This window comes from Trichophyton rubrum (assembly GCF_000151425.1).
Source record: "Trichophyton rubrum CBS 118892 genomic scaffold supercont2.8, whole genome shotgun sequence".
Classification (NCBI taxonomy): Eukaryota; Fungi; Ascomycota; class Eurotiomycetes; order Onygenales; family Arthrodermataceae; genus Trichophyton; species Trichophyton rubrum.
In genome coordinates, this window is record NW_003456421.1 from 170,200 (window position 1) to 187,379 (window position 17,180).

Genomic DNA, 17,180 nt, shown 5'->3' on the forward strand with positions numbered 1-17,180 from the left:
TCCCTCGTTCATTTGCAAGTGGCCGGCCGCTCTTTGCAAATCAATGACTCTTATCAGCTAGTTATGGACGGCAAATATTTACGTTTACTCACCAATAACAACCGTGCACCGTGTCCTTTAAAATAAAAAAGAGTCCTCGCAATGGAGACTCGCAAGCACTACTTGATGCCCAAAACAATCCTCCATTTCGTGCGCTCATTTGAGTAGCTCCAACCTTGCATCAGAGCAAACCAGGATGATGCGCAGGGATCTCACTATTTCTCCGATTCGGCAATTGTCCCACTGCTAGGGCTGTGGCAACTTTTGCACCTGGTAGAGAGTTACTATATTCGCCATACGGCCTCCAGATGCAAAGAAACAGGAGAAATAGAGAAAGATCAAGCCTTGAAAGTCGCTTTTTCTCTTCAACGGGCCACTTAAGTATGCCAGCCAAAATGCCGAAGAAATCCGGCTGATTACATAAAGCCGAATTCGGCTGAAAAATTACCGTAAAAAGCTTGTTTGCCGAGTTTGCATCTTTGAGCCTCAGATTTCAATTTGCTGCTTTTTCATTCGATAAGAAAACCTGCAGGAGACTGCGAGAAGAAAGACAGCGAGAGCGAGGGAGCAAGCAGGACAGTCAGAGAGGGCTCTCGGGACAGAAGAGTTCTGCTAAACGAAGAGACTGCTTCATGATGGCTGGCGTAATATCGCGAAGAGCCATGGCGAACGCCAGGAGGGCGTTTGCGTTCCCAAATGCGAGAGTGCAGAGTCGTCGGCTGCAGTGCTTTGCAAGGCCATCATTCGCCCACAGACAATTCTCTGTATCGGCCAGGCTCTCATCGGCTGATGTATTCCATTCGCAACTTCAAGACCCTTCCTACGCCGCAATCCACTCCGCGATCAAATCGAATACCCTCGTTCCCCAAACCCTGACCGAGAAGATTGTCCAGAAATATTCTGTTGGCCTGGCAGAGGGCAAGTTTGTCCGATCAGGGGACTATGTTACCATATCGCCGCACCGGATAATGACACATGATAACAGCTGGCCTGTTGCGTTGAAATTCATGTCCATTGGAGCGTCCAAGCTGAGAGACTCGAACCAGATCGTTATGACCCTGGACCACGATGTGCAAAATAAGTCAGAAAAGAACCTACAGAAATACGAGCAGATTGAGCAGTTTGCAAAAAAACATGGCGTTGATTTCTACCCTGCTGGAAGAGGCATTGGGCATCAAATTATGGTCGAGGAGGGTTATGCTTGGCCAGGGACCTTGGTGGTAGCTTCTGACAGTCATTCGAATATGTACGGAGGAGTAGGATGTCTGGGGACACCAGTGGTAAGGACTGATGCAGCCAGTATCTGGGCCACTGGAAAGACCTGGTGGCAGGTGCCTCCGGTTGCGAGGGTGAACTTTACTGGAGTCTTGCCCAAGGGCGTTACTGGAAAGGATGTCATCGTGGCACTCTGCGGACTGTTCAACAACGACGAAGTTCTTAATCACGCCATTGAATTTACTGGATCAGAAGAGACCATGCGCAGCTTGGAGATCGATGATAGACTGACGATAGCGAACATGACCACGGAATTCGGAGCTCTTAGTGGTAAGCTTCATTCTTTTTATGTATCAAATTGGCGTAACTGAATATAAGGCTAATTCTATGCAGGCCTATTTCCAGTGGACTCTATGCTAAAGGGATGGCTACGAGCAAAGGCGACTACTGCAGCCATGTGGGGGTCAACTGTTCCGGATCTTCCTAGCACAGCCGCCACCAGATTTAACCATGAACTCCTAGAAGAGATGTTCGAGCACCCTTTAGTCGCGGATAAAGGGGCTAAGTATGCCAAGCAACTCCATCTCGATTTATCCACCCTTACCCCGTATGTCTCTGGACCCAACTCCGTCAAGATAGCAACATCCTTGGATGAACTTGAGGCTCAGAGTATCAAAGTCGACAAAGCATATCTCGTATCCTGCACAAACTCGAGAGCTTCAGATATTGCAGCTGCTGCGAAGGTTTTCAAGGAAGTAGCGGAGAAGAACAATGGTAAAGTTCCAAAGATTGCGGATGGTGTTAAGTTTTACATTGCAGCTGCGTCAATTCCGGAACAACGCGCGGCGGAAGAAGCGGGTGACTGGCAGACTCTTCTTGAGGCTGGTGCAGAACCCTTGCCTGCTGGTTGTGGACCATGCATTGGCCTTGGAACCGGCTTGTTGGAACCCGGGGAAGTTGGCATTAGTGCATCAAACCGTAACTTTAAGGGCCGAATGGGTAGCACGGAGGCAAAAGCCTACCTTGGTAGCCCTGAGGTCGTTGCTGCTAGTGCCCTGAATGGGAAGTTAAGTGGACCAGGATGGTATGAAAAACCCGAAGGCTGGAACGGAGTTGTCCGTGGAGAAGGCGAGGGTATCAAGGATGACGACCTCTTGACAGCTGAACAGGCTCTTGAAAAGGTAATTGGACAGCTAGATACCATGCTTCTTGACGCCGAAAAGGCATTTGGCGCCGAAGAACCACAGGCACAGCCAGAAGAAACTTCTACTGGCCTGACCGAGGTATACCCCGGTTTCCCTGAACGTGTCTCTGGGGAAATCATCTTCTGTGATAGTGACAACATCAACACAGACGGCATTTACCCTGGAAAATACACATACCAAGACAACGTCACGGTTGAGCAGATGGGCGAGTACTGTATGTCCAACTACGATACTGACTTCTCCAAGGTATCAAAGGCTGGAGATATCCTCGTGACCGGTTACAACTTTGGTTGTGGAAGCTCCCGCGAGCAAGCTGCCACTGCTATTCTAGCCCGAAACATCCCGCTTGTGGTTGCAGGCAGCTTCGGCAATATTTTCTCTAGGAATAGTATTAACAACGCCCTCATGGGACTAGAAGTCCCTCGCCTCGTCAGCAGGCTACGTGAGACATTCGCTGGACAAAGCAAGCAGGCAACTCGACGTACCGGCTGGACTTTAACCTGGGACGTACGACGAAGCCAAATCGAAGTTCAAGAAGGCCCCGATGGCCAGAAATGGACGCAGAAGGTTGGGGAGCTGCCTCCGAACGTACAAGAGATCATCGCCCTTGGAGGTTTGGAGAAATGGGTGAAAAATTCCATTTCTGCCTCGTCTTAGGGCGTACTTCGGACAGTTTTTCATTATCTTTGATGTATACTATGATATAGTTCCCTCCCCTTTGCTTCTCTTTGGATATAGAAAAACGGATGTAAGCACTTGCATTGGCGCTTGTCTTTGAATTTTAGATCCTTTCGATTATAAGATTAGATAGTTGAACGATGTTAATTCGCTTCTGGCACAACTATCTTTACTTATTACTACCATTTTGGTAGGAAAATAACTCAGTCTATATGCTCAGTATGTCCGAGACGGTATGAAGGGGTTTCGTTTAAAAAAAAAAAAAAAGGTAAAAACTTTTTTTTCTAGCATGTCTTGGTTTCGATCCAAGGTCCTCCGGGTTATGAGCCCGGCGCGCTTCCGCTGCGCCAACATGCTTGATTTGATGTGGTGGGACAAGCCTTTGTGCTAGTTAAGCCTTATTGACAAGGTTTACCTTGATCTGGAATAGTGCGGCCCACTCTAGCGCCTCGAGTTGTATATAAAGGCCATGATGAAGAAGCCAAACCAGGCGGAGATGAGGGGTAGATGAAGTATTTGAGTAAGACAATATGTACATTAATGTCGCCTACTCATGCTGAAATAAGTATTATCAATTTTTGTCAGTTGAATCACTCCCTCCATTTCACAAAGACTTCGTCTGTTCTAAATCTTTGTGTACATGTGGACTCTTCCAACAGTGTATGGAAGCCTGTCTTGTAGGCCAGGAGCCCAGCCTGCGCTATCATGATCCCATTGTCAATGCAGAATCGCTCATCGGTAGCATAAACGCTTCCGCCTCTATCTCGGGCCATGATTCCCATCATCTCTTGAAGCCGCTCATTGCAACCAACACCACCCACTATTAGTACCTCCTTGGAGCCTACATGCGCCATAGCACGCTCCGTGATTTCCACCAGCATAGCAAACACTGTCTCTTGAAGAGAAAAACACAGATCTGCGCGAGTAACTATTCCGTCATCATCTTCAAGTGAGTCGATAGTTTCAACTTTTGCACGTCGAGCCACTTCAGCTGCATCCTTCGTCGCTTGTTCCTCGCCGCCCAGTCCATACGAGACAGCCAAGGCGTCAACTGTAGCTAATATACCCGAGAAAGAGCAGTCCATTCCTTTGACAGCATAGGGGATTTCAACGAGCCTTTTTCCTTTCTTGGCCAGCTGTTCAATGTTATATCCTGGAGCGGGGTCGTTGGAAATGTGTAACGTTCGAGCGAAGCGATCAAGACAATTTCCTACGGCTATGTCTAAAGTCTCGCCAAATATTCTATATCGTTGCGAACTATAAGCAATCACTTGGGTATTTCCTCCAGAGACATATAGAACAATAGGATTTGTCGCGCCGGTTATGTAGCGACCCATTTCAATATCTGTAAACCCAACGTTAGCACCCGTTGCCTATGCCGAATGCCGAGGAAAGTGGTAGGAAAGAAGGAAACAAAAGGACAAGTAATACGTACGGCCAACACAATGATTAACGCCTACAAGCCCCTTCCCCCACAGTAAACTTAACATCCTCGCGGCCAGTGCAACGCATTGTAGAGGAGCACCCATCCCGGGGCCTTTAGTAAAACATATGCAATCGACGTCGGTCACGCCAATCTTAGCATCTTTCAAGGCCTTTTTAACCAGGCTTACAACCCACTGGCGATGATGTCTAGCAGTATCCTTTGGTAAAAACCCTTCACCTGGCGGGGATACATACGTATGCCGAACATTGGAGAGTACTTGGGGAGTGCTGCCATCATCCGGGTGAAGTATAACACCGACACCCAGCTTGTTTGCAGAGCCTTCTAAGCCGATGGCAATCATAGTAGCTTCGCTTGGATCCCTTTCTTGTTGGACAGTAATCAGATATTGCACCCTTTTTCAAAAGTCCACACCTTTCTAGATCGCCCCTGATAAAGTGACGGAACATAGGCTATGTTTCTACACGCGCAGAACGAAGATTCGAACTTATCGATAGACTGTGATCACGTGATAAATATATGGTGGAAGGTTATTAATAATAAAACGGCCCCCGATGGGGGGAAGTTTATCCGGAAGTTTATCCGACAAGCACAGACCCGACATATTGTTCACACACCCACCATCTTCCTAGACGACAAATAGTCTGACATCCGGGCCAGTGTTGAGACACTGCCTACTTCTTAGGATAAAGGAGCAAGGTGGTGAAGTCATTGTTTTGATCTTGTCTGTTCCTACCTTGTCAGTGTACCCTTTTGCAGCATGTCTAGCCCGATGGACTTGTCAGGCAATGACCAGTTCAACCAGCTGTCAGATGACTTCTTGCTCTGGCTGAAGCGGAGCAGCCCTCATTTCAAAATGCATCCTGGCATACATATCGCTGATTTGAGGTCCGTCGGTGCTGGGAGAGGTATCTGTAAGTGATCTAACCCACATTGTTCGCAGGTAATTCCACACAAGGCCAGAAGACCCGTTTGTTTTTGCTGACGTCTGACAACAAGGCGCCTCGCGAGACATAGCCGAAGATGAAGAACTCTTTATTATTCCCGATGACTTGGTCCTAAGCGTACAAAACTCAGAGGCAAGGAGCGCCCTGGAACTGGATGACAAGCAGCTCGGGCCTTGGCTTTCGTTAATCATAACCATGATCTACGAGTACTACCAAGGCGAGCAATCGAAGTGGTACCCTTACTTCCGTATCCTTCCCTCGAGTTTCGATACGTTGATGTTCTGGACAGATGAGCAACTATTAGAACTTCAAGGCAGTGCTGTTGTTGGAAAGATTGGCAAGGCTGCGGCAGATGACACCATTTTGCAAAAAGTGGTTCCGCTGATACAAGCCAACCCTCGCCATTTCCCACCCAGACCTAATATGCCTCCACTCAACTCATCTGATAGTCAGAATGCCTTACTTTGTCTTGCCCATCGTATGGGTAGCATTATCATGGCATATGCCTTTGACATAGAGAAGACCGACGAGGTAGATGAGGACACGGCTGAAGACGGCTATATGACTGATGATGAGGACGAGCCAGCCAAAGGCATGGTTCCTCTAGCAGATATATTCAATGCAGATGCACAGAGAAATAATGTTAGGCCAAGTATCTTCAATCATCCACACCTGTTCTAGACTAATATTATTTCCTTATTAATTTATAGGCACGTCTTTTCCAAGAGGAAGGCTCGTTTGTGATGAAGGCTATCAAGAATATACACTCAGGAGAAGAGATCTTCAATGATTATGGAGAGCTCCCACGGGCGGATCTTCTTCGCCGATACGGCTATGTCACCGATAATTATGCCCAATACGACGTCGTTGAATTTTCGTTGGACAGCATTTGCAAAGTTGCTGGTTTACCTGATAGCGAGCCTAGCTCTACTAACCCCCGGGTATGTGGGTAGGGCCAGATATTATCCCCATTGCATACTGACCTTTTTCATAGCTTGAGCTCCTGGACAACCTCGACATGCTTGAGGAGGGATACAGTATACCCAGGATACCACCGAATGGAACATTAAAGGACACAATACCGAAGGATTTCCTTGTTTTGCTTCGGGCCTTAACCCTGCCTATAGAGGATTTAAATCGACTCAAAGCAAGAAACAAGGCCCCTAAGCCCGAGTTTTCAACTTCAGAAGCATCCCTTTTGCGGTCTCTAGTGACCTGTCGACAAAGCGAATACCCAACATCCGTCCAGGAAGATGAAAGTATACTTCGCTGTCTTGAGCAACAAAACGGATATATCAATGACTCAATTCCTATCCGCAAGAAAATGGCAGTACAGGTAAGGAAGGGAGAAAAGGAAATTCTCACTCAAATATTGACCCTACTAGATACCCAAGATACCCATTTGGTGCAACCTGACCAGAACGGCTCAACGAAGCGCTCAATGACGGACGACGAGAAGAGCTCCAAGAGAAAAAGACAACTTTGAGCAAACTACATCACTTTATACACAGTTTCAGCATTGAAATATGGAAATCCAAAGGATGAAGTTTTCGAATTTTTTTGTCCTTGCTTTATTGATTTTTTTCGCTGATATGATAGCTCGCCTCCCAGAAGACTCTTATATGTACACAACAAACAAAGAGCATGATGTCTAGTTCAGCCTGGCCTGTCGCGAAGCTGTTAAAATGAAGAGGTAGTGTTATGGTAGAAAAACAGAAGTGTCTGTGTATGAATCATGGTGTCTCGAGGAATGTGGATGCAGCATATAAGATGCTGAGGTGACAAAAAGGGGTGATTAAGGTGAGTGGGCAATTAAGACAGAGTCTGTTGAGCTTTCTGTGCTATATTTGATGAGTTGGGATTGACATTATTATGGCCAGGTGTAGGAGGTGCACCAGGCAGCCGTCGACCATTGGGAACTTGCTGACCGTGGGCCTGTGCCTGGGCTTGTAGCTGAGCCTGGGTTATGGCTTGATCCCTCGCCTTGGCCGACAGATACGCGCGATGTTGCATGATTTGAATATCGAACTCGTCTTTCTCATAAACGACATCCATGTCATCATCGTCACGATCATACTTGAACCGGTCGAGCTTAATAGGATCCACGCCGTCCTTATTACGGAGTGCAAGATTCCTGCGGTCGATGAGTACACGACCACCACGGCCTACACGCCGGCGGAACGATGGTGTGAGCCTACAAGAATCATCTTCCGACGGACTAGACTGCCGAAGCGCTGACCACTGGGTTTCCAACGATGTGCCACTGTGAATATCCCGCATGCGCTCAGAGGTCTCAGAAGTAGGGGGTGTGGGTAGGTACTCATGCGTTATTGCCGGCCTGAATTCAGCCTCGAATCCTTGTGGTGTGGTTGGGGTAAGTGGTGCCCGAGTGATGTCTACATAACCCTCGTTCCATTTGGCATGTTTCGCAACATTCTGCTTGATTTCTCGCAGAATATCGTTTTCCTTGTCTGCTTGAACATCTTCAAGCAATTGCAGATCTTCGCCAAGCTGGCCTGTGCTGCGTGAAGGCACACGCAACTGCGGAACATTTGGCCGCTGGATAACAGGAACTTCTGTGGGTTTCTTCTTTGGCTGAACGTCCGAGTCAGTTATGCTGAAACAAAACCCGAGCACATCAGTTGTGGACTTTACCTTCTGATTGATGAGATCCTCATCATCGTCCTTTATACCAAGTTTCCGCTTCATTTCCTTTACCTCACAGCGCTGCATGAACAGCTGCTTTTCAGCTGCGAACACTTCCTTTCGTCCAAGTTCACGTTGCTGGACCATGGCTATCAGCGTCCGGGCATCTTCTAGCTCTTTTCTCAAGCGTCTGAGTTTCTCAGCACTTTGTGCATCCCGGCCTCGCGTTTTCCGAGCTAGTCGGACTTCTCTACGACGGAAGCATACATATGGATCACCATCGTCAGTGTCTTGCCCAGTCTCAAACTGCAAAAAGATATCAGCATATATTCACGACATGGTTAAGCGGGACGACTTACCTTTAAAGTTGGTTGCAAGGGCCGATTCCCTGAAGCCGTCCGCCGCGATTTCCAACTCTCATATATTTCTCTTACAAAGGGCCTTAACTTATCATGTATCATGCCATCGAAGCATTCCTCCATTTCCGGGTATGATACTACAGGTGGATTATCGACAGCAGCAAATGGCTGTTTTGCCTGTGCTGTCTCTTCGAAAAAGCTCATCACCTCCTCGAATTGGTTCTCTGTGCATTGTGTTGAGACGTCCCGCTTCTGGTTCATTATCTTCAACGCGACATCATCCTCCTCAACAAGATTATACCCGCACCCACTGCAGTCTTCTACGGTCGACGAGAATCGGATATACGTCGCCGGCTGCGAAAATACAGGCCTGTAGAGCGTGTCATATTGGACTGAGCTCTGGACAGTTTCGGGTGTTGGAATATGTGTCTGAGCTGCATTTCCGAACGCTGTGGCATTTATTGCAGCTTGCAAATGGAATTCCTAATCACACGACCTAGGTTAGCCAGGCTTCTTCGACATGTTCAACCCCCCCGGCGTATAGTGTATCGGCGGTGGCCCCTATAACATCACGTGATGTCTCCCAGGCAACCCCTTGAAAATTTTGATCACAGGGAGACTTACAGTTTCTTCAGCTTTCTCAACGCCGGTTTCGATAGACTGTAGTGTAGTTTGCGGATCATCTTCGGTAAGGTCAATCTGATCCTCTCGGAATATCGGTATCGGCTGCTTGGGGGTGAGCTTTTTCGGACGCGTAGCCCTCATCATCCCCCCAAGCCGTGACATGACTCTCGGATAGCGAAGATAGGCCCTCTCATGGGCATGTGGTGGCCCAAAACAGGTATCAAACGATAGAGCTATTCATGAGCAGTAAAATGACGGTACTATTGTGTGAATCGAGCGTCGTAGGGTCGGGATAGCGCTGTCGGGAAAATGGTGGCAAGGCGGTGTTTTGATGAGTTGACGTTGTCCATGACGCTACAAATCGGGCTGTTTGGGCGCTGTTTGGTAGTCTGGGCCAGCGCATGGGCCTCCAGTGCTTCCTAATGCGGCTAGCGCGACCTATCCCAATATCAAAATCCTCAGTGACGCTGGCATACCCGATTTGGCCTAGCGCGATCATCTAGAATCGCCCAAAAAGAGAAAACGTCACTTGCTGCAAGCACGTCCAACCTCGCTGCCAACCATCACCACGTCCATCACTCCCGCCAGCCGACATAATAGCGTCGCCAGGCTACTCCGATATATTACAGTGAATTGATACACCGGTTTTAAACGCTACTGGTCTACAAAGTCGGCCTTTGGAGTGAACGAGACTTTTGTTTGCTTCTAGGCCTCCCCCTCATTTCTAGCTTCTCGTCGTGATTATGGCTTCTGAGAACTCATCTTCGGAGCCTATAATGGGTTCGTCTGGTATCCAGGTCTTGGAGAAGATCGTGTCTGCGTCCAACTGTATGTTTATGCGCCTCATAAATTACCGGGCAACTGCAACCAAATGCTGACATTTACTGGCCAGTTGATCGGGATGAGGTCGACAGGTTACGGAAACGTTTTATGAAGCTAGATAAAGTGAGTTAAGGGCTAGAGCCACTTCTATCGTTTAGATGAGGAGGAACTATCCTCAACGGTTCCATGCATGCGGCTAGACCTCGCGAATTCCTACCTAACACTACCTTGATTCTCAATAGGACAATTCTGGTACGATCGAAAGAGATGAATTTCTTTCTCTCCCTCAGGTCTCTTCCAATCCATTAGCTACTCGGTATGTGTCCATGGCTTGAATATTTGTCTACTTCCCTTAGAAAGAGTGTTTACCCCGCGCCCAATGCATGTATGCTCCCTGGGTCTCGAACAGTGGGCTAATTGGTTTGCGACCATGACAATGAGAAAATTAGAATGATCGCGATTTTCGATGAAGATGGCGGTGGTGACGTAGACTTCCAAGAATTCGTTTCCGGGTTATCGGCCTTCAGTTCGAAAGGTAACAAAGAGGAGAAGCTTCGATTTGCCTTTAAAGTATACGATATCGACCGTGATGGGTACATTTCAAACGGGGAGCTGTTTATTGTTCTGAAAATGATGGTTGGCAGCAACTTGAAGGACAACCAGTTACAGCAGATAGTGGATAAGACCATCATGGAAGCTGATCAGGATGGAGATGGGAAAATAAGCTTTGAGGAGTTTACTAGGATGGTTGAGAACACCGACATCAGCATGAGTATGACTTTGGGTATGTCTATAATTCCCCTTCCTCTCCTTTCTCAGCTTACTTGGGGAAACGTTATTCTCGTGCTATTATTAACTAACTGAATTGGTAGATCAATTCTAGTTACGCTATTCCTCGTACTTTCTGTTTGTTGGCGTTCGTTTACGACTATTCCTGAAGAGCTTGGGCAGCGCTACTCTGCTATTACCAAGCAGTCTTTTGAAACAATCGGCGTTCGCTTACAATATGCGATGATGACTACGATATCAACCAACTCCCTTATAGATATTTTATTGCGTCTCTATGCAACTGGAACCACGTTGGGCCAACACCACCTTAAATTCAGACTAAACTCACACAGTGGCATTGTACTTAAGGGTTTCAATATCAATTACTGGAGTACGCGGCCTTATTCTTCATGGGACGGAATAATGATGTCAGAATACAAGCATATTAAGTATTGCCCATTCTTGAGCGGGGAATTCAACGCCTAGCCATCGGCTATTGATATTTACCTGTTGCATAACTGAAATGGTGAGTATTCTTCTGTTACTTTTTTGCTATAAAGTCGTTCTACATAACATATGATTGTTGAGACATCTTTAATGGCCACGAGATTGGTTAAGTTCTGCCTCTCCACAACCTTATCTTGATCTCTTGATTTTTCATGCTCACGGTTTTTTTTTTTTAACTCCTCGCCCTTCAGCACCGAACAATTAACGTATCGCAAAGGGTAACAGGAATGGGTCTTCAATCCCTTGGAGAGAGTAGCTACATATGCTTCACTTCTGCCTGGCGACCCCCCAAATACCCCTGGCTCAATATGCAGATGCAAGAGATATTACTGCTACATATCCCTTACCAACCAAGGCGCACAAGGAACCCATTGCTGTCGGACGGGTGAGCTACAGAATAGCCCTCGTGCCAGGTTCGGGATTTGGGTAGCCCAATTCCGCGGTTTGATCTAACTTGGATATTCGGGGCCTGGACATCCTCAGGTAGAAGGCTGGTTTCTGCTAAATATATCGCAATGATTAAGATTATTCCTTCTCCCACCAAACCATTTTGCCAGCTGACCCTAGCTTCTCGACTCGGTGGGGGCCTCTTTTATCTCATCTGCATGACTAAAACTTTCTCTACACCGCTTGAAATGTCGATGATACCGGAAGGTACCCATGGCCATATCGCTGAGCATGCAGCATTGACAAGCAAGATTATAATATGCGCAATTCCATCAGCCAAACGGCGTATGTTCCATTCCCGCGCCCTAGATTACACTTTTCTTATGCAAGCTTATGCCCTTACTTGCATGGCAGTGGAGATCGAGAGGCTCAAAGAGCTTCCTTGCCCTTCGACGCTCGCTTACAACAAGCATCAAGCCGCCAGAAATGATCCGTTGGATACGCCCCAACTCCAGAACCACTCCTTGCAGCGGTACCATCTTGTTTTCAAAGTTTAAGGGCAATGGCCACGTCTCAAATCCGATTATATATATATTTTTCTCATGCTTCCTTGAGCCGTGCAATTTCGAGCAGATTCTTTCCTGACCTATCAGAGCTTTGAACTAGGATATACCACGAAGAAATGACATGGACATGGTTGTTATTATCGATCAACTCACTTGCCGGGGTGGCGAAACTGAGCCTAGCACGGAAGATAGAGGCCGCCATTATTGGCAGTCCAGCTCGTCCCCGCCATGCTCCATCCTGCTCTATGATACATAAATTTTCAAAGCTTGAGGGGAGGAGGACATGGTCAGCCATCAAACTTGCAAGATGAAAGAGGTATTTGCTTCTCTTTTTCCCACTTCAAAGTTATGTAACCCAACTGTCGTTTAGACTCTGCCCCTGAAACATGAAGGGTTGTCATTCCAGGGCCGTGTATGATCCTAAAAGCCTAACGCTGGACAACTTGGAGCCAAGCATCGCTTCCAACTCGAAAATGCCTCAGAGTGATTAATGATATAAGTACACTCCCAAGCACTGTCTCGGAAAAGCCCCCGTGCAGTGCAGAGTACCACCAAGAGGCATGAAGATCTGGGGTTTTTCCTCTATTGCCCACTAGCCTTGGATCGGAGAGTGATACCTTCCAGCTCGAAATTATACAGGAATTTAAGGTGGGAATGAGATTTCGGGATTTCTGTCTCCTTGCCGTTAGCTTCTTTCTCACTCCGCTTCAAATTATTTTAGTCCTGGCAAGCAACAAGATGGTTGGGTATTTTTCACTAAATACGAAGGAGGTTGGAAATCAAGATCAGATAAAACTAATTAAAACAAGCATGCATAAACTTGACAGCTGGGAGCAGGAGTTAAATTGGATGGGTGAGCAGACCTATTAAATATGTGGCTAGGTGGCGTTGGAAACAAGGCCAACGTTTCAAAGCACGCATGTACATCAGAGAAGAAACGGGAGCACAAAGAGAAAAGAAATTATAAATAATATCTATTATCTGAATCGAAGGAACCGGAGATACAAGAAGGCCGAGTAAACAGAACCAAGTGCCAGAGACCTAGAATCTTAATTTCAGTATGCAGTCATCCGGAGAAACGACAAGCAGCAGGAGCTCAACGTCCGCAAGGAGATACAGAGGAACGGTAGTTTGGTGAGAGATAAACAAAACCCTGTTGTGCAACGTAATAGCTGAGAATGACTGCTTCATACTTATAATAGCCCGGGTGTAAGCGTTAAGCATATAAACACGCTGCTCTCGGCCTGGGTTTCCTGTTCTCTTACTGTTCATCGCTGCGAAATGTGGACATCTACTTGACCATTCTGACCCAGTATTATTCCCTGAGCTCTCTTAGCCGTGCACATATACTCTGTACAAGAAGCTTTCGAGTCCGTCCCACTCCGGCCATCCAATAATACCGCTAAAGACCAGTAAGGAGTAATATATGAAATGCAAGGAAGACGAGAATGTAACCCCAATCTAATAAATCTGAAAGAAAAGCAAAATGGGTATCTTTATATCACTGCAAGTAAACCGTAACATACCCCAGGTCAAGAAGACGAAATGGTAAAAACTGAAAACCAGGCAGTCGGTGTCACGTCATATGAATTGAAAGGTACGAAAAGAAGAAACATCAACTGAGGAAAGCAAAAAACATTGATGCACGCAGGACATGCAAAAGAAAACACATAAAAGGGGTCCGCAGGACGACAAACGCGCAAGGGGTGGTAAAAAAGACGAAGAACCAAGAAATATTGCACAGCAAACTAGAGGAATGCTGACGTCGATGCTGCTCCACCGCATGAAAAAGAATGCAGACCCCACCAGGCAGGTTGTCCAAAAGTTGATCCTTGAAAGCATTGGTGCCGTGTGGAAGAGCTCAACGTATTTGGCGAGACAGGTCACATAGTAGTAAATGGTGGAGGGCGTGCGTTGTCGAACCACGGAAGAAGACATTAATGGAATAACAAGATAAAAATGAATCCAAACATCCAAATGCACCAATCCGTTGACCACTCTATTTCCCTCTAAAATCTAGGACGTTGAATGGCTGATTCTTTCTGACAGCTAGAATTTCAAAAAAATCAAAGCAATAAGATAACCTGGAGCGCGGCCGTCACACATAACTGTCGTAGGATTAGAGAATGTGTGCGATATCGAGACAATGGAATGAAACGCTGGAGCTTCTCCTTTTTTTTTTTTTTTCGGCCCAATGTCAACTGCTGAAGATATATTGAGGATTGAAGTTTTGGCCAGGGGAAGAATGAAGGGTATGAATTTCATGCAGGTTGCATAATCTGGGCGGGAAGAGTCAAGTCGGGATGACTCCGGCCTGCGTTAACTAACAAAGCTTGGTGAAACAACTTGTGTTGACCTGCAAGCTTCAAATCACATTGCTCCATCCCTCATGTTACGTGGTCCAATCGCGGCGGGGCAATGATCGATGCGGGCCAAAAGGGCGATTGAGTTAATGATCAGCCGTTGGAAGTTTGTTCCTGTTGTTTGATGCACTGGTTTCTTCATGTCCCTCAAGGAGATCGAGACACTGCCCCAGCACTATATTATTCACGAAATCAAATTAGAATGAACGAATGACTGGAAGTCATATTCACTCACCACATAATATCTCTTCTTCCCAGACCCCCATTTGGTAGTCAACTAAGCCATATTGCTCCATTTTGTCACAGAGTCGGACCAATTCTCTCCCTAGCTTTTGCAGAGCGGCTTCGCTAAGAAGCTCAGCGGGACGAACTCCTGTATCGAACATCTCCAGGGTTGTATCTTTCTGCTTTTGACAAATAGCAAGCCAGCACGTATTAAAGTTATTCCACATGTCAATTCGATCAGCATGAAGGTCTTCTTGATCGCGAACAAGCCCTAGAATCAGTTATTAGCCCAAAATTATTTTGCACACTCAGGCCTTGCGTGGGACTCAGAGCGCACGACAGAGCTTATGAGAAGTCATATGCTTACCTAGTTCCACTGCATTTCCAAGTAACCATTCTGACATCTCAAGCATAGATTCACTGGCATTTGCAAGACGACCGGCTTTAATATCGTAAAATACTTGCTTTAAAGTTTGCTGGTAACGGTTGTATGCTTCGTCGAGTCCCGAGGGTCTTTTCTGAGTAGCTTCTTGTCGTTCTTGAGGATCTTGTCCTGAAGTAGAATTGAAGCCAGGCATGCTCTCAGCAAATGATGCTGCCACACCAGCCCGGCTTACCGGAGGAAGTTGAGGAAACCCAGGCGACTGGTCTTGAGGACTTAGATATTGTGCTGAAGGGCCTGCGCCTCCTGAAGATTCATCAGGAGGGAAATATTGTGGAACTCCAAACTGGGTTGCCAAAACCTCGATGGCCGCGGACTGCCGTGGCTGGTAGTACGAAGACGGCGTCTGGTCATGGGGGTTAATGTTATAGACAATATTGTGGTCATATTGTTGCAGTCGCTGCTGCTGCTCCTGTGGTGTAGATTGTTGCGCTGGTTGTGGGGGATTTCGTGAGTTGTGAAAGCCTTGCTGATACTGCATCGAGCCACCTTGTAATTGTGAAGTATTGTATGGTGTTGATTCAGAGTATTCAAACCCGCCGTAAGGGGGAAGAGGGGTGGCCCCATCTTGAGGAGTACTATCCAGTGTAGCTCTTCTGAGAGGGCCCGATTGTTGCGGTTGTCGGAATCGGTCGGAGGATGCACCAGGTGTCTCGCGAACTACCCGACCTGACATATAGGAAGTGTCATACTTCTTCTGATGACCGTCGCCGCCATCCATCCCCCTAAACTGGGTTGAAGTGTTCCCACCCCACGACGGCTCAAGATTTGAGGGTCGACGCGTCGGAGGCGAGATTGGCGGGCTGGCGTAGTATTCCACGTTTTTGGTTCGCGCAGCCAGCTCTGCTATATCTCTGAAGGACTGCTCGTTTATTGTTTGGGATGATGTTATCCCGAGACTGCGGCGTAAAAAGGGAGTGGAAGCGGTCCAACGATATTTCGACTTAATTCAACGGGCCTCTTAGCTCAAGAAGCGCAATGACTGTGTAATTATCAATCAGCCAGATGTAAGGGTGAGTTGATAGCTTGTTGCAACATTCCAGGATAAGGAAAGTGGACCAAAAAACAACAGTCGGATTCCAAAGGGAGGTTGTGGTCAACTTCAAAGCAAAGAGGAAATGTTTTCGGTACTAGTGTTGCCGAAGGAGACAACTATTAGGCAATTGTAGAAATATGATCGGTAGGGAGTAAAGAGTCATAAGCTTGCTTGGTCATAAACGTTCGAATCTTTGGTGGATCGTGAACGGAATCATATCAACACTGGATTTAATAAAGAACGCAATACAATTCAGGTGATGGGAAGCTGAAACTGTTCAACGACGGGCAAAACGAGCGTGGGCTTGGTTTAAACCACCAAGCAATGTTTGAGGGAAAAGTGTAGATCGAGGATGCAAGAATCTTAGCGGACACGGCTGTCGTAAGAGGTCGTTAGCTAACGGCGGCTGTGGTAACTAATAGAAATCTTTTTCACAACAGATTCTGTAGAGGCGGGGTATATACGTCGGCTGAAATGATTATTTTTCAAAAGTCTGGAGGTGGCGTAATAATATATGAACCGTCTGGGATTGCTTTTTACCCAACTTCGGAACTGGTGGACTTGTTGATGTGGAGATGTCCTGAGCCTTATGAAACTTAGTTTCAACCAGCCGAGTGCCCCTATTTCGCATACTTGTTGCGTGGAACAAATGATGCGAGGCTGGTTGGAAGTATAAAGAGGTGAAGATGCAAGCCGGGTGGCTCATTGAGCGCTTATAATGCAAATCACAGTAGCCCAAACCCAAACTTATGGGCAAACAAATTCCCCAGACACGTTGTATGCAACCGGCTATAAGTCGTTATCCCCCATCGATGTCTTTCTGTTGATGTCGTATATGGTGCGGCTGGATGGCCTGGATTAATCAGTTCACCTCCAGACCGATTCTGATCATTTTCCTTTTGGGCAA

General features: G+C 46.9%; 7 protein-coding genes and 1 non-coding gene across 14 annotated transcripts; 5 read left to right on the plus strand and 3 right to left on the minus strand.

Annotated features, from left to right (window-relative positions):
- Positions 1 to 671: 671 nt before the first annotated feature.
- TERG_06569 (homoaconitase, mitochondrial) lies at positions 672 to 3,116 on the plus strand (the record flags this gene model as incomplete). Its single annotated transcript, XM_003232529.2, has 2 exons — positions 672 to 1,584; positions 1,648 to 3,116. The coding sequence occupies 2 exons, from the start codon at positions 672 to 674 to the stop codon at positions 3,114 to 3,116; spliced, it is 2,382 nt and encodes a 793-aa protein (XP_003232577.2).
- Positions 3,117 to 3,422: 306 nt separating this feature from the next.
- On the minus strand, positions 3,423 to 3,494 carry TERG_10558. The gene has a single exon. It is a non-coding gene; the product is annotated as a tRNA-Met (tRNA).
- A 233-nt stretch (positions 3,495 to 3,727) lies between these two features.
- TERG_06570 (uncharacterized protein) lies at positions 3,728 to 4,924 on the minus strand (the record flags this gene model as incomplete). The annotated part of the gene is made up of 2 exons (XM_003232530.1): positions 3,728 to 4,482; positions 4,573 to 4,924. The coding sequence occupies 2 exons, from the start codon at positions 4,922 to 4,924 to the stop codon at positions 3,728 to 3,730; spliced, it is 1,107 nt and encodes a 368-aa protein (XP_003232578.1).
- A 799-nt stretch (positions 4,925 to 5,723) lies between these two features.
- Positions 5,724 to 7,014, plus strand: TERG_06571 (ribosomal lysine N-methyltransferase; the record flags this gene model as incomplete). Its single annotated transcript, XM_003232531.2, has 3 exons — positions 5,724 to 6,170; positions 6,239 to 6,469; positions 6,523 to 7,014. The coding sequence occupies 3 exons, from the start codon at positions 5,724 to 5,726 to the stop codon at positions 7,012 to 7,014; spliced, it is 1,170 nt and encodes a 389-aa protein (XP_003232579.2).
- A 1,179-nt stretch (positions 7,015 to 8,193) lies between these two features.
- On the plus strand, positions 8,194 to 9,033 carry TERG_12430 (uncharacterized protein; the record flags this gene model as incomplete). Its single annotated transcript, XM_047751388.1, has 1 exon — positions 8,194 to 9,033. The coding sequence occupies one exon, from the start codon at positions 8,194 to 8,196 to the stop codon at positions 9,031 to 9,033; it is 840 nt and encodes a 279-aa protein (XP_047606974.1).
- A 520-nt stretch (positions 9,034 to 9,553) lies between these two features.
- TERG_06573 (calcineurin subunit B) lies at positions 9,554 to 11,681 on the plus strand. 7 transcript variants are annotated; one of them, XM_003232533.2, is made up of 5 exons: positions 9,554 to 9,985; positions 10,050 to 10,102; positions 10,222 to 10,295; positions 10,429 to 10,763; positions 10,852 to 11,681. In XM_003232533.2, the coding sequence occupies exons 1-5, from the start codon at positions 9,901 to 9,903 to the stop codon at positions 10,860 to 10,862; spliced, it is 558 nt and encodes a 185-aa protein (XP_003232581.1). In that variant the 5' UTR covers positions 9,554 to 9,900; the 3' UTR covers positions 10,863 to 11,681. The 7 variants fall into 7 exon arrangements, with proteins under 7 accessions (XP_003232581.1, XP_047606976.1, XP_047604625.1 ...); XM_047750233.1 differs by having other exon boundaries at positions 9,554 to 10,102; XM_047748638.1 differs by having other exon boundaries at positions 10,429 to 11,681.
- A 3-nt stretch (positions 11,682 to 11,684) lies between these two features.
- Positions 11,685 to 13,143, plus strand: TERG_06574 (uncharacterized protein). The gene has a single exon (XM_047748639.1). The coding sequence runs from the start codon at positions 11,770 to 11,772 to the stop codon at positions 12,196 to 12,198; it is 429 nt and encodes a 142-aa protein (XP_047604626.1). The 5' UTR covers positions 11,685 to 11,769; the 3' UTR covers positions 12,199 to 13,143.
- Positions 13,144 to 14,366: 1,223 nt separating this feature from the next.
- Positions 14,367 to 15,958, minus strand: TERG_06575 (uncharacterized protein; the record flags this gene model as incomplete). Its single annotated transcript, XM_047748640.1, has 2 exons — positions 14,367 to 15,066; positions 15,163 to 15,958. 2 exons carry the CDS (start codon positions 15,956 to 15,958, stop codon positions 14,798 to 14,800), a joined length of 1,065 nt encoding a protein of 354 aa, XP_047604627.1. The 3' UTR covers positions 14,367 to 14,797.
- Positions 15,959 to 17,180: the final 1,222 nt, after the last annotated feature.